This window comes from Scyliorhinus torazame, chromosome 6 (assembly GCF_047496885.1).
Source record: "Scyliorhinus torazame isolate Kashiwa2021f chromosome 6, sScyTor2.1, whole genome shotgun sequence".
NCBI lineage: Eukaryota > Metazoa > Chordata > Chondrichthyes > Carcharhiniformes > Scyliorhinidae > Scyliorhinus > Scyliorhinus torazame.
Genome location: NC_092712.1, coordinates 303,600,500 through 303,622,980, shown reverse-complemented (window position 1 = coordinate 303,622,980; position 22,481 = coordinate 303,600,500). Strand labels below are relative to the sequence as shown.

The 22,481-nt window shown below is 48.7% G+C and overlaps 1 protein-coding gene across 1 annotated transcript in view; it reads left to right on the top strand.

Moving 5' to 3' along the window:
• LOC140425825 (C-C chemokine receptor type 4-like) overlaps nt 1-21,287 on the top strand; it is a 55,953-nt gene extending 34,666 nt beyond the window's left edge. Inside the window, exons 2-4 of the mRNA XM_072510222.1 lie at nt 1,656-1,700; nt 6,963-7,101; nt 19,879-21,287. Of these exons, the coding sequence (XP_072366323.1) occupies nt 7,075-7,101; nt 19,879-20,928 (1,077 nt within the window). The 5' untranslated portion in view covers nt 1,656-1,700; nt 6,963-7,074 and the 3' untranslated portion in view covers nt 20,929-21,287. The remainder of the gene's footprint in view (nt 1-1,655; nt 1,701-6,962; nt 7,102-19,878) is intronic.
• The last annotated feature ends 1,194 nt before the right edge of the window (nt 21,288-22,481 follow it).

The following is a 22,481-nucleotide window of genomic DNA, read 5'->3' as shown; positions in this document are numbered from 1 at the left end:
GCGCTATCTGGTCGACCATTTCAGATATGCAGGGGAAAGGGTATGCGTCGAGCTGCGTATACCTGTTGATGGTCTGACTGTAGTCTCTGACCATCCTATGTTTCTCCCTGGTCTTTACAACCACCACTTGAGCCCTCCAGGGACTGTTGCTGGCCTCGATAATGCCTTCCTTTAGTAACCGTTGGACTTCTGAACTAATGAAGGTCCGGTCCTGGGCACTGTACCATCTGCTCCTGGTGGCGACGGGTTTGCAATCGGTATTAAGATTTGCAAACAGGGAAGGCGGGTCGACCTTGAGGGTCGCGAGGCCGCAGACAGTGAGGGGGGGTACGGGGCCGCCGAATTTGAACGTTAAACTTTGCAGGTTACACTGGAAGTCCAGTCCCAGGAGTGTGGCAGCGCAGAGATGGGGGAGGACGTAGAGTCGGAAGTTATTGAACTCCACGCCCTGGCCCGTGAGGTTGGCTATGCAGTACCCCCGGATCTCCACAGAGTGGGACCCAGAGGCCAGGGAGATCTTTTGTTTAATCAGGTGTGCAGCGAGGGAGCAGTGGCTTACTGTATTGGGATGGATGAAGTTCTCCGTGCTCCCAGAGTCGATCAAGCAGGATGTCTCGTGCCCGTTGATGAGTACCGACGTCATAGCGGTTGAAAGCGTTCGGGGCCGAGACTGGTCCAGTGTCACTGAGGCAAGTTGTGGCAGAAACTGAGATATCTCATCGGGCAATACATGGCCACCCAAGACGGGGTCCTGAGACGTCATCCAAGATGGCTGCCCCCATGAATCGCACATGGCCGGCTGGGAGATCTCATCAGGCGATACATGGCCAGCCGAGTCGGGGTCCTGAGACGTCATCCAAGATGGCTGCCCCCATGAATCGCACATGGCCTGTGAGGAGAGGAATGGCAGCAGGCCCGGTTCGCCTGTGGAGGCAGCGGCAGCCGACCGGGCCTGGCATACTGCCACGAGGTGCTCCTTCTTCCTGCAGCCCTTGCAGATTGCGGATCGGTCCGGGCAGCGTTGCTGGGGGTATTTGTTTTGGCCGCCAAAATAGCATCCCCCCCCCCCCCCCCCGGGTTTCCTGGCTACCGCTGCTGCATTTGCCACATAGGGGTTGATTTGTAGACACTCTGACTTGATGCGGAGAGCAGCCATTCTTCAATTCTTGTTCATTAAATTGATGCACGATCAGTCACTACTGAAGCGAGATTGTAGTCCAATTGAAGGCTTTAATGAACAAGTCGTTACCCCAGCAGCTCCGGTACAGAATGACTGCTGTGGGTGAAACACAGAGTCTTATGCTCCGCCTGCTGGGCGGAACCAGCAGGCAGGTTCTACCACTCATACTACAGTATAAGGTACATCCCACCTAGCTACCGCGATACCCCTAATATAGCCTACCACAAGAGCTAGTCCGGTTCAGCCAGACAGAGTAACCACACTTAGGTTAGCAGAGTCGAACTCATAGAGGACTGTGCTAACTGTGCTACTGGTTCAATAAATCAGATTGAACTAACGTCAAGATCTGTAGTATCTTTTGGTTAAAGCTGCATCCAGTTGCAGCCTGTGTTATCCCAGAGTACGTAACGCAACAGTGACCATACTCCATTTAATTAAATGGCTGATTAGTAATGCCTGACTCCTTTCTCCACAGATTTATGTTTCCCTCCATTTAATTAAAAGGATTCCGCTGTGCTTGGTATGTAATCTATTTTCAAACCATTCTTTGTGTTTTGTTGACCGGTTAAGTGATTTTTGACAAGTGCCATGTGTTTACGTTATCAATACAACTGGGTAAATTCTGAAGCAAAGGAGAACATTGGGGTCATGAAGCTGTGCTCCTGGTGTAGAGCGTCAGGTGACAAGACCGTGGATCGACGGAATGCCATCAAGCTCATGTAATTCATACCTATTCCGGCTCTCCCAGTGATTACGATCCCAAATAGCCTCATCCTCTGTTAAATTTAGCAATGAAGAAAATACTTCCCTGATGCTGCAATGGATATGTACAGTTACATCTGCAGCATTTTCTGAGAGTTGGTTCGAAGTGCCCACACATAAGTTCTGTTGCTCCTTGAAATGGGAAAACCTAGCTCTCCAGAGAAGAGGTATTGTCAAGTCCCCTCCCACACTCCACTTCCTGTCTTCTGCCAGTCTCCCTCATCCCCAACATCACCTCCCACCCCAGTCAACTCTTTCAGCTGGGTGTGGGAAAGAGCTAGAAGGTTAGGGACAGAGACCAGTCTCCTCGCCATCCTCCTTTCTCATCTCCTCATTATCTGCCTACCTGACTGTGTATGATCTTCAGAAGAAAAGGAAATGAGCTAAGAATGGGTGAGCCAGTTCTAGAGAGTGTGACAAGATAAAGTGACAAGATGCTCTGAACCTGGTGGTAGCTGTGCTCCTGAAAGCACTATTGCAATCGGCTGCACTACTTTGTATATACTTGTGGTGGTATGTATTAGGGGTAATACGGTACCTGTGAAGCCAAGAGGCTATTGGCTGACAGGTCCCGGGTCCTGGTTGGATCTGCCGCTTGCTGGCTCCGCCCAGAAGGTGGAGTATAAGAGCTCGAGTTCTCCCAACAGCCGCATTCTGTAACTGAGCTGCTGGGGAACAAGTCTTGCTTAATAAAGCCTCGATAGACTTCATCACTTCTCGACTTGTGTAAGTCATTGTCGCGCTACAATTTATTAAGCAAGCTTAAAAGGCTATGGAGCTCCGGATCGCCCCGGAGTGTCTGCGAATCAGCCCCCATGCAGCAAACTCGGCTGCCGTGTTTAAACACTGGCTAGCATGCTTCGAAGGTTACCTTCGAATGGCCCCCGGCCGGACCACGGAAGATCAGAAAATGCAGGTCCTGCATTCCAGGGTGATCCCGGAGATCTACACGCTCATCGAAGACACGGAGGATTTCCCGACGGCGCTCGCCATGCTGAAAGGAGTCTACATTCGGCCCATAAACCAGGTCTACGCACGCCACCAACTCGCGACGAGACGGCAAATTCCCGGAGAATCGCTCGACGAGTTCTACAGCGCACTGCTGATTTTGGGACGGAACTGCAACTGCCCGTCGGTGAGCGCGATCGAGCACACGGACCTGCTAATCAGAGGTGCGTTTGTGGCAGGTATGACTTCTTCTCAAATTCGCCAAAGACTGTTAGAGAGAGACTCGCTAGGACTCACAGAGGCACGGGCCCTTGCGGCCTCCCTCGATGTGGCCTCACAAAATGCCCGCTCCTACGGCCCTGACCGCGCGGCAGCCCCTTGGGCTCCGTGGACCCCCGTTGCGACCGACTCCCCGGCAACCCCCACCCCCCCCCCCGCAAGCCTGCGCGGCTAGAGCACCAGACCATCCCGGTGGGGCCCGCTGCTATTTTTGCAGGCAGGCGAAACACCCCCGGCAGCGCTGCCCGGCCCGCTCAGCTATTTGTAAAAGCTGCGGCAAAAAGGGGCATTACACAGCGGTGTGCCGGTCCCGGGGGGTCGCCGCAATCGACGGCTCCACGGGGTCTGAAGAAAACGCCACGACTGGACCCCGGACCAATCGCGGCCCCGGACGCTCCAAACGGCAACAACAACGGTGCTGGTCAACGGGTACGAGACGCCATACTTGATCGACTCTGGGAGCACGGAAAGTTTTATCCACCTGGATACGGTAAGACGCTGTTTTCTTTCCATTCGCCCGAGCACCCAAAAGATTTTCCTGGCAGTGGGATCCCATTCAGTAGAGATCAAAGGGTTCTGCATCGCGAATCTAACGGTGCAAGGGAGGGAGTTTAAGAATTATAGGCTTTACGTCCTTCCCCAACTCTGCGCTCCCACTCTCGTGGGGTTAGATTTCCAGTGTAACCTCCAGAGCCTAACGTTCCAATTCGGCGGCCCAATACCCCCACTCACTATCTGCGGCCTCGCAACCCTCAAGGTTGAACCGCCTTCCTTGTTTGCGAACCTCACCCCGTATTGCAAACCCGTCGCCACTAGGAGCAGACGATACAGCGCCCAGGATCGGACGTTTATCCGGTCCGAAGTCCAGCGGTTGCTGAAGGAAGGCATAATCCAGGCCAGCAATAGTCCCTGGAGAGCCCAGGTGGTAGTTGTGAAGACCGGGGAGAAGCAGAGGATGGTCGTAGACTATAGTCAGACCATCAATAGGTACACGCAGCTCGATGCGTACCCTCTCCCCCGCATATCCGACATGGTCAATCGGATTGCACAGTACAAGGTCTTTTCCACCATGGACCTCAAGTCCGCATACCACCAGCTCCCCATCCGCCCAGGTGACCGCAAGTACACGGCCTTCGAGGCAGACGGGCGGCTCTACCATTTTTTAAGGGTCCCATTTGGCGTCACGAACGGAGTCTCGGTCTTCCAACGGGAGATGGACCGAATGGTTGACCAGCACGGTTTGCGGGCCACGTTCCCATACCTCGACAACGTAACCATCTGCGGCCATAACCAGCAGGACCACAACGCCAACCTCAGCAAATTCCTCCAGACCGCTAACGCCCTGAACCTCACCTATAACGTGGAAAAATGCGTTTTTAGCACCAACCGTCTGGCCATCCTGGGATACGTAGTGCGCAATGGAGTGAGAGGCCCCGACCCCGAACGCATGCACCCCCTTATGGAATTTCCCCTCCCCCACTGCTCCAAAGCCCTGAAACGCTGCCTGGGCTTCTTTTCGTATTACACCCAGTGGGTTCCCCAGTACGCAGACAAGGCCCGCCCGTTAATCCAGTCCACTACCTTCCCCCTGTCGACAGAGGCCCGCCAGGCCTTCAGCCGCATCAAAGCGGATATCGCAAAGGCCACGATGCACGTGATCGACGAGTCCCTCCCCTTCCAGGTCGAGAGCGACGCATCCGATGTAGCTCTGGCGGCCACACTCAACCAAGCGGGCAGACCCGTGGCCTTTTTCTCCTGGACCCTCCACGCCTCAGAAATCCGCCACTCCTCAGTGGAAAAGGAAGCCCAAGCCACAGTGGAAGCTGTGCGACATTGGAGGCATTACCTGGCCGGCAGGAGATTCACTCTCCTCACCGACCAACGGTGGGTAGCCTTTATGTTCGATAATGCACAGCGGGGCAAAATCAAGAATGACAAGATCTTGAGGTGGAGGATTGAGCTCTCCACCTATAACTATGAGATCTTGTATCGTCCCGGAAAGCTGAACGAGCCGTCCGATGCCCTATCCCGCGGCACATGTGCCAACGCACAAGTAGACCGCCTCCAAGCCCTCCACGAGGACCTCTGCCACCCGGGGGTCACTCGATTTGACCATTTTGTGAAGTCCCGCAACCTCCCCTACTCTGTGGAGGAGGTCCGTACAGTCACCAGGAACTGCCAAATCTGCGCAGAGTGCAAATCGCACTTTTTCAGGCCAGATAGAGCGCACCTGATAAAGGCTTCCCCTCCCTTTGAACGCCTCAGTTTGGATTTCAAAGGCCCCCTCCCCTCCACCGACCGCAACGCATACTTCCTGAATGTGGTGGACGAGTACTCCCGTTTCCCCTTCGCCATTCCCTGCCCCGACATGACAGCGGCCACAGCCATTAAAGCCCTCGGCACCATCTTTACACTGTTCGGTTTTCCCGCGTACATCCATAGCGACAGGGGGTCCTCCTTCATGAGCGACGAGCTGCGTCAGTTCCTGCTCAGCAGGGGCATTGCCTCGAGCAGGACGACCAGCTACAACCCCCAGGGGAACGGTCAGGTAGAGAGGGAGAACGGTACGGTCTGGAAGACCGTCCTACTGGCCCTATGGTCCAGAAATCTCCCAGTTTCCCGGTGGCAGGACGTCCTCCCGGATGCCCTCCACTCCATCCGGTCGTTGCTGTGTACCACCACTAACCAAACGCCCCACGAGCGCCTCCTTGTCTTCCCTAGCAACTCCTCCTCCGGAACGACGCTGCCGAGCTGGTTGGCAGCCCCAGGACCCATCTTGCTCTGGAAGCATGTGCGGGCGCACAAATCGGACCCGTTGGTCGAGAGGGTTCACCTTCTCCACGCAAACCCTCAGTATGCCTACGTGGCGTACCCCGACGGCCGACAGGACACGGTCTCCCTGCGGGACCTGGCGCCCGCCGGAAACACACACACACTCCCAACACCGATCACCCCCTCCCTGCCACCGGCGCACCCCATGACCGCCCCCTTCCCGGGTGGATCGGTCCTCATCCCGTGCTCTCCCAGGAGTAAAGAAACAGGAACGAACAGCGCAACACTCCCAGAGACGACAGTGCCCGAGCCAGCACCTACACCACGACCGGGGCTGAGGCGATCGACAAGGACGACCAGGGCACCCGCTCGACTCGTGGAATCCGCGTGACACCAGAAAAACTTGTAAATAATTCTGACAAAACCTGTACATAGTTAACTGTTGGGCTAAATGCACGGCCACTGTACGAAATTTGTTCCAGGACCAGCCTTGTAAACCACTACCACCATGCGAACCACCACCCTGCCGGGTTCATTTTTAACAAGGGGTGAATGTGGTGGTATGTATTAGGGGTAATACGGTACCTGTGAAGCTGAGAGGCTATTGGCTGACAGGTCCCGGGTCCTGGTTGGATCTGCCGCCTGCTGACTCCGCCCAGAAGGCAGAGTATAAGAGCTCGAGCTCTCCCAGCAGCCGCATTCTGTAACTGAGCTGCTGGGGAACAAGTCTTGCTTAATAAAGCCTCGATAGACTTCATCACTTCTCGACTTGTGTAAGTCATTGTCGCGCTACAATACTCACCTCCATATTTTCCTGATCCAATGACCCCCTCCATCACTAATAGCCAAAGCAGAGTACCTACTCCTCCGATGGAGTCTGCAGCTTTAGGTCCAGGATCTTACTGTTGGTCGCCTGCATCTGCTGGGCCTTCTGTGCTAGTTTTCCTCAAACAGGATTAGCAGTATTAGATAAGAAATATTGAATGTTGATGAAAAGTTGCTGTTGAATGTTATTTTCCAGGTGCCAGCAGACAGTTGATGCACCAGGAGGGACAGATTCTAGAAGGATCCGACAACGTAAAGATTGGACTTGTAAGAAGCTGCAAACTGCTGTAACACCCACTGCTGCCACCATGTCGTATAGTGTCAGTTACAGCTCGGTAGGTCTTGGAGAAGTCTTCACACCCATATGTAGATTAACTATAAGTCTTTATTGATTATTCAAAGTATTTATAAATATACAGTAAAGAGTACAAGCCACCTGTCTCCATACTTGTTGATATACACGGCTCTGCCCAATACCAGACTGTCCCCGAGGTGCGGGTCATGTGTTCTCATTAATTACTGTGTGGGCAATACTTTACTCAGCCCTACATTGACCCTATATGTGGCAGACCCTTATACTACACAGAAAAGGTTCTAAGTAGAGTTAATCACCATTGAGCCACAATAATGTCGCGCGTAATGACTTGCAATTAACTTTAAAAAATGAGGGTAATCAGTGGAGTTGATCCCAGGGTGCCTAAACGAAAATGAGGAAGGCTGTGACCTTGCCTTTCCTGTCTTCATCAGATCATTGAAACCTTTGTGCCAGGGGTCTGGTGTTCTAGGGGTGAGAAAGGTGACACTACATCACTGCCTCTTAACTCCACACGGCTTCAGTTACACATTTCACTGGCTTTTTCTGAGCTAGGTGATCCGAGCTTTCTTATATGCGTTCCGAAGGACCTTGATTTCTGCAGACAAAGGTGATGGGTCCTGTGTTTAGATCGTTTCCGTGTTGGAGACTGCTGGCACATTAGATGACGAAGTTGCCGTGAAATGACTCAGCTCCCGGACGTTGTTCTGTTCTGAGAAGAGTCTTGAGGGACCGCAGACAACGCTTTCCAAGAAGCCAGGAGCAGTTCCACAGGCTGCCAAAAGGTGGAGCTAACAACATTGTGTTAGCCAGCCAGGAAGCTGCTGTCACTTTAAGTTGCGATGGATGGGTCACTGTCCGTGTGGAGTTTGCACATTCTACCCATGTGTGCGTGGGTCTCACCCCCACAAGCCAAAGATGTACAGGTTAGGTGGATTGGACACCTTAAATTGCTCCTTAATTGGAAAAATAATAATTGGGTATTCTAAATTTTAAAAAACACATTTTAAAAAAATAAGTTGCAATGGGTATTTAAACTGTGACTGGAAGCTCCTTCCTGTCGTTAGGCTATCAGTTACTGTGCAAATGAGCTGCCCAGTAGAATCCTGAGTGTCACTCTTCGCCACTGAATGCTTCCCAGGATCACCCTGATCTGCCAAAGATGCCCTGAGGAAATTCAGGACCATGATTGGCTTATTTTAATACATGGTTGCCAGGATAAATGTGGTGGCGTTTTGGAGTTGGAAGAAACACATTGAGGTCCGCTTCCGTCTTTTACAATCGGCCCTGAGGCCAATGACAGTCCAGCCATAACATCAGTCGACACTAGTCATCAGTATCAGCTTTATTCTGATAGTAGCAGAAGCAGGTTCAATAAATTAGTGATCGTAGGTCCTGCGCGTCACATCTGGTGCCCATACCATATCTTAAAGCCATTTGTGTTGTATTAACATTTCAAAATGATGGTGTAAACTCACCACAATTATACCACACTGCTTTAGAGACAGAAAAATGTTTATCAGAACAAAATGATCCCAAGAACATATCTGAGGACTTAATTAGTAATAAATCATGAATAATTTAACATTGGGAATATATACTCTTTAAATCGCATGAAAACAATTTCAGTTAATGTTGAAAATACATGGTGTGGTCACAGTTGATTCCGATACCTGGAGTCGGACAATAATCCATGGATTAAAAATTAGGAGTGGCCAAATAGTTAATTTTCTTAATGCTTAACATGACGTTCTTGTGCCATAAGACCATAAGACATAGGAGCAGAATTAGCCCACTCGGCCCATCGAGTCTGCTCCATCATGGCTGATATTTTCTCATCCCCATTCTCCAGCCTTCTCCCCTTAACCCCTGATCCCCTTATTAATCAAGAACCTATCTATCTCTGTCTTAAAGACACTAAGTGAATTGGCCTCCACAGCCTTCTGCGGCAAAGAGTTCCACAGATTCACCCTCTGGCCGAAGAAATTCCTCCTCATCTCTGTTTTAAAGGATCGTCCCTTTAGTCTGAGATGGTGTCCTCTGGTTCTAGTTTTTCCTACAAGTGGAAATATCCTCTCCACGTCCACTCTATCCAGGCCTCGCAGTATCCTGTGAGTTTCAATAAGATCCCCCCTCATCCTTCTAAACTCCAATGAGTACAAATCCAGAGTACTCAGCCGTTCCTCATATGACAAGTTCTTCATTCCAGGAATCATTTTTGTGAATCTCCTCTGGACCCTTTCCAAGGCCAGCACATCCTTCCTTAGATACAGGGCCCAAAACTGCTCACAATACTCCACATGGGGTCTGACCAGAGCCTTGTACAGCCTCAGAAGTACATCCCTGGTCTTGTATTCTGGCGCTCTTGACATGAATGCTAATATTGCATTTGCCTTCTGTGATGAATGGTTACTTTACCCTTAACACCATGTAGGTGATGCCCCTTTAAGACCAGGTTTGGAACCCTGGGGGACTCCGCCTCTGGCTCCACCACCAGGGAGCCGTATATAAGGTGACGCCCTGTAGGCGGCACTCAGTAAGCACACGTCTCTGTAGCTGGCTAGTTCTCTGCTTATTGAAGCCTTCATTTACCATTCCACACTCTCGTGTCGTTATTGAGGGTACCACACCTTCTTAACTGCCGACTGAACCTGCACGATAACCTTAAGAGGATCATGTACAAGGACTCCCAAGTCCCTTTGTGCTTCTGATTTCCTAAGCATTTCCCCATTTAGAAAATAGTTTATGCTTAAATTGCTCCTTCCAAAGTGCATAAACTCACACTTTTCCACATTGTATTTCATTTGCCACTTCATTGCCCACTCTCCCAGCCTGTCCAAGTCCTTCTGAAGCCCCCTTGCTTCCTCAATACTACCTGTCTCTCTACAGATCTTTGTATCATCTGCAAACTTAGCAACAGTGTCTTCAGTTCCTTCTTCCAGATCATTAATGTATATTGTGAAAAGTTGTGGTCCCAGCACAGACCCCTGAGGCACCCCACTAGTCACCGGCTGCCATCCTGAAAAAGACCCCTTTATCCCCACTCTCTGCCTTCTGCCGTGGATAATTATAGTGCAAAAAACCAAATTCGAAAAGTACATCAGGCTGATGCAATTTGTTTTCCACTCATTTCCCAGGAAACTCCAGTGGAGGAAGTGAGAATGTGAATTCAATAATAAATTGAAGTATGTTTGAGATACCAAAGAGATCTGGGCTGGTTCTCAGATTTATGACCCGCTCCAACACGCTGGTGACAAAGACCCAGCCTGCCCGGTCCCTCCCAGGTGTCAGGAGTGTTAGAGATTTGCCATCTCCACTTGGAGATGCTTAAATCATTTTGAAGTATTCATTTTCATGGTACTTAGATATGGTAGAAAAGAAAAGCAGGCCATCCCGTGCTTTATGCGCACTGTAACAAAAAAAGAATATTTCTGTAAACAACTGCAATAAAACATTAGAATATTTGATTTCCATACATGAAAAAAATAGGACATACATAAATACAGAACGTAAATACATAGGCACAGGCGTTGGGTGAAGCATACGGAGTGTAGTACTACTCAGTGGAGAAGATGTGTGAAGACATCAGTTCAGTCCATCAGAGGATCATTCAGGAGTCCGGGAACAGCGGCGAAGAAGCTGTTTTTGAGTCTGTTAATACGCGTTCTCAGACCTTCGTATCTCCTGCCCGATGGAAGAAGTTGGAAGAGAGAATAACCCAGGTGGGAGAGATCTTTGATTATGCTGCCCACTTCCCAAGGCAGCGAGAGGTGTGGACAGTTTCAATGGATGGGAGGCAGGTTTGTGTGATGGACTGAGCTGAGTTCACGACTCCCTGTAGTTTCTTACGGTCTTGGGCCGAGCAGTTGCCAGACCAGGCTGTGATGCAGCCAGATTGGATGCTTTCTATGGTGCATCTGTAAAAATTGGTAAGAGTCAATGTGGACATGCCGAACTTCCTTAGTTTCTAAAGGGCATGCAGCTGGGGGCCTCTGATTCCCCAGGAGACCCCCACATTTGTGGGGACCAGTGCTGAACAGCACTCGCCCGAGGTCTCTGAGACGAAACCTCACGTAACTCCAGAATCTGCACATTACTGCCTTGTTCTGGTTTCCTCCCACAGTCCAGGTTAGGTGAATTGGCAATGCTGAGGTTAGGTGGGGTTATGGGCTTTGCTAGAAGAAAAGCCATACCATAGAGTAATGGTTAAGAAAACAAGTGCAGAGATCTGACAAGCAGTTAGATAAGGAAACTAGAGAAACAAAGAGAAGTTTCCATGAAGTCTGAGGTTAAAGGTACTAGAACAGAGCATTGTTCAGTAAAGACAAACAGAGCTGAGAGGAAGGCTGAGACATCAGAAGGATATTTTTAAGGGGCATCTTGACAAATACATGAATGGGATGGGAATAAAAGGATACGGACCCAGGAAGTGTAGAAGATTGTAGTTTCGTCGGGGAGCATGGTCGGCACGGGCTTGGAGGCCGAAGGGCCTGTTCCTGTGCTGTACTTTTCTTTGTTCTTTGTTCTTTGATGTGATTTTTAGGTTTGTGAGATTTTACTACAACCTGTGAACATGAGTTGAAATAACCAATGAAATCTGTGGCTGGATCCTGGAGTGTGTATCAAAGCAATTAAGACAAAGGAAATCTAAAAAGGGGTGGTGTAAAATCCTGGACTGGATTTGCTGTTAGAAGTGGAGTGGAAGCTTTGTTTAAAAGTGTAATTTGGAGAATCTGGTCTGGATGATTGCATGTAAATCGCTAAGGGAATGCATACTTATGAGAGAAGATCTTTAAAGCGTGTTTTTGGGAGTGAAGTTTGAAAACTCTATATGACAATCATCTATCTGGGGGGATTCTGAGGAGAAAACCACAGACACTAACTTAGGTTCAGGGCAGAGTGTGTGTATTTGACCACAGTCATCCTGTGTGCTTAAAAGGGACTTTGTGTGAATGAGACCACTGTAGATTAAGATGTACTTTGTAATTCATGTTAATCTTAAAACATGTGAGGAATTGTTAAACTGAGGGGGGAGTAAAGATGTATTGTATCATAATCTAATTTTTTAATGTTTAATAAATGTTTTTTCTTGTTGTTAAAACTAATTAGCAATCCTTTGATTCTGTTCCTCCACGTTTTATAAAAGAAAGTAAAAGTTACGAGCCAGGGTTGCATTCTGGAATCTTTCCGTCCAGTTATAACTTCAACTGGGATGGTAACAAAAGATAGCTATGAATGTGTTCCAAATGAATCTGCTTCTCAGTGGCCCTGATATCATTTCTGCTATAGCTGCGTTCTACAATTCAAAGACTGGCTCTTTGCCATCAGTATAATCATCAGGCTCCCGTGCGTCTCCTTGTAATAGGGAGGCTCACAGAATTAACACTTCAGGCCTGTGACCTCACATCAAAACTAGAGTTCAAAAAATCATGTAGGTTACTTGACATTTTAAAATATGAGGCTGGAGATGGATCTAAACCTTTTTGGATCACTGGATCAGTCTCAGTTGGAGTGTTCCGAACAGCTCTAAAAAAATACATTGCAGGAAAGATGTAAAGGCCTTAGGAAGGATACAGAGAAGCTTCACTGGGATGTTACCAGGGATGATGTTAGGAGGACGAATGGGTATGGTTAAGAGGTGACTTAGTAGAGATCTTCAAGATGAGGAAAGGCTTCGATAGAATAGGGAAAAAATAACTATTCCCATTGGCGAAAGGTTCAATAAAAGGGGTAAAATCATTGGCAAAAGATCTAGAGGGGAGCTGAGGATTTTTTGTTAATTCAGGGAGTTGGCATGATCGGGAACAGTCCACCTGAAGAGGCGATGGAATTTTAAAAGGGAGCTGGACAGGTCTGCATGAATGGGGAATTCCCAGGGTTACAGACAAAAACACCCATGGCTGTCGTCTTTCAAATGCAGCATGGGCAGGATGGGCGAGTGGCCTCGAACTGTGCTGAATTTTCCTCTGTTTCTATTCCAATTACATGCTGCCTCTTGGTAACATCATTCCACATGTACACTGATGTCGCACATCCCCATGTCTTGGTAGCATCTTTCGGCCCCTCCAGTGCCTACGATTTGCCACGTCACATCTCCGACATCCAAAATTGAATGAGCAGAAATGTCTTCCATTTGAACAGTGGGAAGAGTCAAGCTGTTGCATTCATTCCACCTCAAACCTAGCTCCCGAGCCACCCATCCTGTCCTCCCTTTGGTAACTGTTTGATGCTGAACTGGACCGTTTGCAACCTCAGCCTTTCCATTTGACACTGAATTTAGCTATCATTCTTCAGCAGAACACGAAGGAGTCCAGACCGAGTTGGCAAAAGGAAATAAAGTTTTATTACAGTAACTATTATTTATACAGCACGAAAGATCCCAGCCGGGTCTTCCCTTGTTGCTACCCAAATTGCCGGCCTTATACAGAAGTTAATCCTATATGGTTTAGAGTTCCCCGCCCCCTTTAATGGGAGAACTCGTACTCGCCGACTCTCAAGGGGAGTTTGATCATTGCCACCTCGTAAGTCCCGTACGGGCTATGACACATTCACGTATCCTATATTGCACATCACAATTTCACTTCCAAAATCACTTCATTATTTCCTGTGTTACCTGTCAGGTGTCTGCCCATTTCACCAGTTTGACCATGTCCTTCCGAAGACTGTTATTGTCCTCCTCACTGTTTATGACATTCCCAAGCTTTGTGGTATCTGTAAACGTTGATTTTTCACCCACATACCCAGACTAAGGTCATTGATATATATATTATTATATATATATGCTGCTAATACTGCCCCCTAGGGCACATAAATCAGAAAGCAACTGTTCACGGCTGCTCTCTGCTTTCTGTATTTTAGCCAGTTTTGTATCCAGACTCTGCCACTATCTCTTCAATCATATGGGCTTCAGTGTTGCTATCAAGTCTATAATGCAACTATGTTTCCACGTGCACATAACGTCAGCTGCATTGCTTCCAGCAAACATCTTTGTCCTTTAATTGAAGCACTCAAATCAGGTTAATCAATGAATCTATGTTGGCTGTTATTGATGTTCTTCTAAGTAGCAATTCATTGTGATCCAGTTCATGGTCCCTGGAAGATCTGGGCAGTGATCTCCCAGCTCCAGGGCAGTGTATCTGGGAGGCACCCCAAAGATGTGCTGGGGAAACGCCCCTCCCCGGGGTGTTCAAAAGTAAGGATTTCACGGCAACTGCCCAGGGAGATCAAACGTCCTTTGGTCAACTGCCCTCTCTGGGAGCTATCTGAAAATGCCATTCAAATCACAAACTCTGGATAGTTCCGACTGTCTTACAGTAATAGTTACCCAGAAAATGTTAGAATAATTAAAACCACTTCTGGCTAACTATAGCATTGGCACTCCCAACAACCCCCACTACACCCCCGGCTTCATGAAATGACTCCCATCCCTGCACGGGACTCCCCCCACACTCTCATTACCACCCCACGATCCCTGACAGGACACCCCCACCCCTCTCACCCACCCTCCCCCACTACCATCCGACTCCTCTTCCAGCATGACCCATCACACCCCCCCCACCCCCACCCCCCACAAGGCCCAAACCAGACCAACCAGACCCATCCTAGACCTGCCCCAACCTGAGCAACCCCCAGGCCTGACCTGACCTGTCTCCAACACCCCCCCCTCCATCCCCCAGGCCCGATCTGACTCAAGCAGATCGCCCCTCCTCTCCCTCCCTGGTCCAACCTGACCCAATAACTCCCCATTGACCTCCCCCCGCCCCTCCCCCCCCCACCCGTCCACACACCCCACCCCGTCAACCTGGCCCGGCCCGACCCAGGGGCTTTGCTTACTTACGTTCAACTGAGCTGCCTTGGCTGTTGGCCTCAGGAAGCTCCCAATGCCCAAACCTAACAATTAAGGGCTCCTCAAGCCCCCCCCCCACACCCTACCTCATAAGGGTAGGGCACCCTGGGACCGATCCATGGCAGGATGCCACCTGGGCACCTCGGCACTGCCAGCCTGGCAGAGCCACCTGGGCAGCCCCCTGAAGGGTGGCACCTGGGTGGCATCGCCAGTGTGCCTGTTTGGCCCTGCCAGGGTGCTAGGTTGGCAGTGCCAAGGTACCTGGGAGGCCTCCGGAGTGCCAGTGTACCACCCTGCCCATAGCCCAACCACCCGGGGACCCTCCCCTTAGTCCCAGTACGCCTGATCCACGTTTGTGGAAACCAGTGCTAAATCGTGCCCGCTCGGGTTACCGATGCAAGGTTGTTAGGTCCTGCGCCTTGCATAGCTCCGGTGCAGATATATTCAAGTGAGACTAACTACTCACTTAAATATGCAAATATGGATCACGCCCATTGAGGAGGAGATCCAGATTGCGACGCTTCTCGAGATCTCATTCGATTTTGCGAAGCCTGACGACTGTCATAAATATCTCAAAAGGCCCCTCGTGATTTTACCTGCTCATTGCGTCCTGAGCCGGGAGCGACAAGGCCGTTAGATCGCACCCTTGGGTGCAGCATATATGCACAACACAGATGAATTTGACCCACTGGCAGGTTTCTGTGTTGTAAAAGTTATTTAATTCTAGTGCATGTTTTTTTTAATAGTACTGCTCAAATATTCTTCCTGCCTGTGGCTCAGCTGATAACATTTTTGTCCCTGCTTCAAAAGGTGTCTTCAAGCCTGACTCCAGGGTTTGAACAGAAAAATCATGCCTGGTGCTCCAGTGCAGTACTAAGGGAATACTGCACTGTCAGAGGTGCTGTTTTTAAGGTTGCCAATCCTCCCAGGGCTGATCTGAAATCTCTGGGAATTGAAGATCAATCTCCAGGAAACCAGGAAATCTCTCATACCCAGACAGCCCGCTTCTAACTTCTCCCCAAAATCCACAAACAGGACTGTCCCGGTCAGCCCATCATGCCAGCCCCTTCCTGCGCCTCCAAACTCATTGCTTCCTATCGTGACTCCATACTCTCTCCTCTTGTCCAGTCCCTTCCAACCTACATCTGCGATTCCTCTGATGCCCTACATCATATCAACAACTTCCAGTTCCCTGGCCCTAACCACCTCCTCTTTACCGTGGATGCCCAATCCCTCTATACCCCCATTCTCCACCAGAATAGTCAGAGGGCTCTCCACATCTTCCTCAAACAGAGGCCCGAACAATCCCCACCCACCAACACTGTCCTCCGTCTAGCTGAACTTGTCCTCTCGCTCAACAATTTCTCGAAAATTGCTTCCAGTCCCACTCCGGCCCCATCCCATTACTCTTTTACATCGACCACTGTTTCGGTGTGGCTTCATGTTGTTGTCTGGACCTGGAAAAATGTCTTAAATTTGCTTCCAAATTTCCACCCCCCTGTGACCTCCACATGCTCCATCTCCGTCACTTCCCCTCCTTGACCTTTCTATTTTAATTTCTGGGCATAGTCTGTCCACTAATATGCATTACAAATCCACCGGCTCCCATAGCTACCCCAACTACTCTCTTCACATCCCACATCCTATCAGGACTCCATTCCATTCACCCAATTCCTTTGCCTCTATTGCATCTGTTCCGATGATGCCATTTTCCAAAACGGTGCTGTTGACATGTCTTCATTCTTCCTTAATCGTGGTTTCCCACCCAGTGTGATCGACCGGGCTCTCAACTGTGTCTGGCCCATCTTCCGCACCTCTGTCCTCACCCCCAGTGCAGAATAATTGCTTCACAGAGCCAGGGTCCCAGGTTTGATTTCTGGCTTGGGTCACTGTCTGTGCGGAGTCTGCACGTTCTCCCTGTATCTGTGTGGGTTTCCTCCGGGTGCTCCAGTTTCCTCCCACAAGTCCTGTTAGGTGAATTGGACATTCTGAATTCTCCCTCAGTGTACCCGAACAGGCGCCGGAATGTGGCGACTAGGGGATTTTCACAGTAACGTCATTGCAGTGTTAATGTAAGCCTACGTGTGACACTAATAAAGATTATTAAATTATTATTATTAATAGCTTCAAATTTGCAGATGACACCAAGTTGGGTGGGAGGGTGAGCTGTGAGGAGAATGCAGAGATCCCTTCAGTGTGATTTGGGCAAGTTGAGTGAGTGGGCAAATGCATGGCAGAGGCAGTATAATTTAGATAAATGTGAGGTTATCCACTTTGGTGACAAAAACAGGAAGGCAGATTATTATCCGAATGGCCATAAATTAGGACAGGGGAACGTGGAACAAGACCTGGGTGTCCTTGTACACCAGTCACTGAAAGTAAGCATGGCAGGTGCAGCAGGTGGTAAAGAAGGCAAATGGTATGCTGGCCTTCATTGCGAGAGGATTTGAGTACAGGCGCAGGGATGTCTTGCTGCAATTATACAGGGCCTTGGTGAGGCCACACCTAGAATATTGGGTGCAGTTTTGTTAACTGAGGAAGGAAGTTCTAGCTCTGGAACGAGTGCAGCGAAGGTTTATCAGACTGATTCCTGGGATGGCGGGACTGACGTAGGAGGAGAGATTGAATCGGTTAGGATTGTATTCACTGGAGTTCAGATGAATGAGGGGGGATCTCATAGAAACCTATAAAATTCGACCAGGACTGGGCAGGGTGGATGCAGGAAGGATGTTCCCGATGGTGGGGGTGTCCAGAGCCAGGGGTCACAGTCTGAGGATATGGGGTCGACCATTTAGGACAGAGCTGAGGAGAAATTTCTTCACCCAGAGAGTGGTGAGTCTGTGGAATTTGTTACCACAGGAAATGGTTGAGTTCAAATTTGATTATACAGCAGGCCATCAAAGTGAATAGTCCGTCAGGGTAAAGCAGACCAAGGCAGGCCAGCAGCACGGTTCAATTCCCGTAACAGCCTCCCCGAACAGGCGCCGGAATGTGGCGACTAGGGGCTTTTCACAGTAACTTCATTTGAAGCCGACTTGTGACAATAAGCGATTTTCATTTCATTTCATTTCATTTCCTAGCTCCCTTGCTGACCAACTTGAAATTGTGACCCCGGGTCACTGGCTCACCAACTAGTGGAAACAGAATATCCTTCTTCACCCTGTCAAAATTGTTCAGCATTTTGAACAATCTCAATGAGGTCACCTCTTAATCTTCTCTGCTTTAAAAAGAACACGCCCAATTTCTCTAATCTCTCCCTGTATCTAAAATTCCTCATTCCTGGTACCATTCCAGTAAATCTCCTCTGCACTCTCTCCAGGGCTTCAACATCCTTCCTTAAATAAGGTGCCCAGAACTGAACACAATGCTCCAAATGTAATCTCACCATTGTAGAGGTTCAGCATCACTTCCTTGCTTTTACTATACTCTATGTCTCTATTCATAAACCCAAGGGGGCTATAAGCCTTCTTTTTTTTAAATAAACATCTTATTGAGGTATTTTTGGTCTAGTAACAACAACAAAATAAACAATATACATGAAACCATAAACATAGTGCAAAAGTCGTTTATCTCTCGTACAGGTCCCACCCTTATTGACTCCCTACTCTAACCTAAACTATTCCCCCCCCTCTGCTTACGATTCCGCAAAGAAGTCGACGAACGGTTGCCACCTCCGAGTGAACCCTATCAGTGAACCTCTCAAGGCGAACTTAATTTTCTCCATACAAAGAAAGCTAGCCATGTCTGATAGCCAGGTCTCCGACTTCGGGGGCTTTGAATCCCTCCAAGCTAATAGTATCAGTCTCCGGGCTACCAGGGAAGCAAAGGCCAGAACGTCTGCTTCTTTCTCCTCCTGGATTCCCGGGTCTTCCGACATCCCGAAAATCGCCACCTCTGGACTCAGCGCCACCCTTGTTTTTAACACCGTGGACATGACGTCCGCAACCCCCTGCCAAAATCCCCGAAGCTTCGGACATGCCCAGAACATGTGGACATGGTTCGCTGGTCTTCCCGCACATTTTGTGCACCTGTCTTCCACCCCAAAGAATCTGCTCATCCGGGCCACTGTCATGTGAGCCCGGTGAACAGCCTTAAATTGTATCAGGCTGAGCCTGGCACATGTTGCAGACGCATTGACTCTACTTAACGCATCTGCCCATAAACCATCCTGTATCTCCCCTCCCAGCTCCTCCTCCCACTTGCGCTTCAGCTCCTCGGTCTGCGTCTCCTTCGACCCCACTAGCTCCTTATAGATGTCCGAGACGTTCCCCTCCCCTACCCACCCTCGGTAAATTAGCTATAAGCCTTCTTAACAACTGTTTCAACTTGTCTGGCCGCCTTCAGAGAATTATGCACTTGAACCCTGAGGTCCCTCTGCTCCTGTACTCCCCTCAAAGTTGCACCATTGAACCTGTATTGTCTCCCCATCTGGCCTGCATTCTCCTACCTGGTCTATTCAAGAGGGGGCTTTCCAGAGTACATTACCCTGACGGACTATTCACTTTGATGGCCTGCTGTATAATCAAATTGACACTCAGAATTATTGCCCATGACTCTGCCCCCACCTCCCCTAGTTGCCATTCACTTGACACTGGACTGGTGGAGGTTACAAAACATCTGGGACACTCTCAGAAACGGCACTTGCCGCTTTCCTCCCGGAGTTTGATGATCTCCTGGCAGGCTACCTGGCTCGGAAACCAGCACACTCTCCACAGGACCATTCAACTATTGAAATTGCATCAGGAGATTGCCCGCCTGCAAACATTTCGATCTGAAATTCACCCCTCCTCTGCTATTTCAGTGGGGGTTTCAACAACATAGGCCAATGGTAAGGTACGCAGAGGAAGAATTTCAAGCAGGCATGAGATGTTAGATATGATGGTATCATTACACAGCCACTGAAGGGCAATGCATCTACAAGCTATGAAAGTAGTATTCTTTTTGTGAAAACAGGTCTCTTCTGAGTTGCCAACGATGGAGACCACTCCTGACGATGAATATGGTGACTACGAATATCCATGTAACAAAGAAAGCTACAACAAATTTGGATCAACGCTCATGCCCAGCTTCTATGGGGTAGTCCTAATGCTGAGTCTCATTGGAAATGGGTTGGTTCTACTGGTACTTGTGAAATATGAATATCTAAAAAGCATAACAAATATATTCATCCTTAATCTTGCCATTTCAGATTTGCTTTCCACCATTTGTCTTCCTTTCTGGGCAATCCATCACTTAAATGGCTGGATCTTTGGCGTCGCCATGTGCAAATTAATAAATGGTATGTTTTACATAGGCTTTTACAGTGGTATAATGTTCTTGACACTGATGACCATCGACCGGTACCTTGCAGTTGTTCATGCTGTGTCTGCTGCAAGATCCAGGAAGATTCGCTATGCAACAGTGACAAGTATAATTGTTTGGTTGACCAGTACATTAGCAACCATCCCTGACTTTTACTTTGCTACATTGGCAGACGATAATGTGACTTGTGTCAATATTTACCAAAACGCAGTTTCATGGAAGCTGTTAAGTTACTACCAACAAAATATACTGTTCTTTATCCTTCCATTTGCCATCATTGTGTACTGCTATTTCAGAATAATTCAAACTTTGGTAAAGTGCAGAACGGTGCAGAAGCATAGGACCCTGAGGGTTATATTCACCATTGTAGTGGTGTTCTTTTTATGTTGGTCACCGTACAATATTGTGATCTTCTTGAGGTCTTTCGAGGAACTGGACCTGCTGAGGTTTGAAGAATGCGAGTTGGAGATGCGGCTGGATTACGCACAAATCATCTCGTACACTGTGGCTTACTTCCACTGTTGTCTCAACCCCATTTTCTACGCCTTTGTGGGTCAAAAGTTCAGAAGGCACCTAATTCATTTCTGCAACCATTGTTTCCCATACAGCATAAAGTGTTACCAGCGGCAATATGTCACCAGGACTATTCATTTGGAATACTCTGATGGTTCTATGGGCAACGATACAACAAATAACTGGTAGCCTGGCGTCCCTTTAAATAAATGCATGTTTGAGGTTGTTTGCAATTGCTAACTAAATGTTCTGTTTTTTTTATGGAATGCAAACAAAATTGATTTGTTGTAACAAGTGTAACAGCAACGAGTATGATTTTACTTTTCACAGACAGCCAAACCAGCAGTGTAAAATAAATTGGCTTTGTCTAGTCTTTTCTCTAAGCCAGCTTTGTGCCAGCTCAGTTTTATGCTACATTGCTTCTCAACACCTAGCAGATTTCTTTTTTTGTCTACATATTTCACATTTGGCTACTTGCGGTGACTATTACTACAGCTGCTTCTGTTGAAATTTATACTTTCCGGAAATGACGAATAAATAAAAGTCTTAATGTGCTCATTGCGCAACCTGTCGTGCACTTAATAAATCATGGGTTTCCAACTAATTGGGGGACGTAGTGTTCATGTGATGCAATTAGTAAAGAGCAAATAGCAATGGGTGACTTGCAGAAAGTAGCATTGATTCATGAAGTGCGGGATCATCCTGAACTCCAAGCATACTTCAGGAATGGGCCGGCATTCAAAGAACAAAGAAAATTACAGCACAGGAACAGGCCCATTGGCCCTCCAAGCCTGCACCGGCCATGCTGCCCATCTGAACTAAAAACCCCAATTCTTTCAGGGACCATATCCCTCTATTCCCATCCTGTTCATGTATTTGTCAAGACACCACTTAAAAGTCATATCTATCGTATCTGCTTCCACTACCTCCCGCATTTTAGTTCCAAGATATTACACTCCATCCCATCACACCCAACCCCACCCAGTCTGGACTGGCTGGCTGGCCCCTGCAAGAGTTCTGGTGGAGTGGCTGGTGGGGGAGCTGGCTAGTGGTCATCTTAAGAGAGGAGAACAAATGTCTCCGGAGCCAAGGTCACTCTCCCAGCGAGGCATCTCAGCAGTCCTGAAGGCTTTGTTGGAAAACAGAGTGCTGGACTGGTGTGTCACCCTGGAAGCCTCTTTCAACAATGGCTGCCAAAACCAAGATGGCAGCCCACATGAGCTTCCTTGCCAGCCACCTATGTTGCCATGGAGTACCTATCATTGCCAACGAGCCTCCAGCATGGCCAAGGAGCCTCCAGTGTTGCCAAGGAGTATCCAGTGTTGCCAAGGAGTCTCCAGGGTTGGCGTGAGACACTGCACCATATGATTTCTACAACCAGAGGGCAAAGGTTTAAAGTAATTGGATTAGACGGGAGATGAGGAAACATTTTTTCTTCAGGAGGTTGGTAGGGAGCTGGATCTCGCTACCTGAAAAGGAGGTAAAGCCACAAACACACCGCATTTAAAAAGTACTTGGATGTCTGCTTGAAGAGTCATGACCTATGGTGCAGGAACGAGAGATTAGGCTCAATTGCTCTTTGTTCAGCAGCACAGACACAATGGATCAGATGGTCTCCCTCTGTGCTGTAAATTATCTCTGGTTCCATTCAGTGTTGATGGGACCCATTACGCAACACGTGCCGTCTAGGAAGGTCTCCATTCTCTGTGCTAGCTCGAGAGGCAATTGAAATAGGCTCCCCC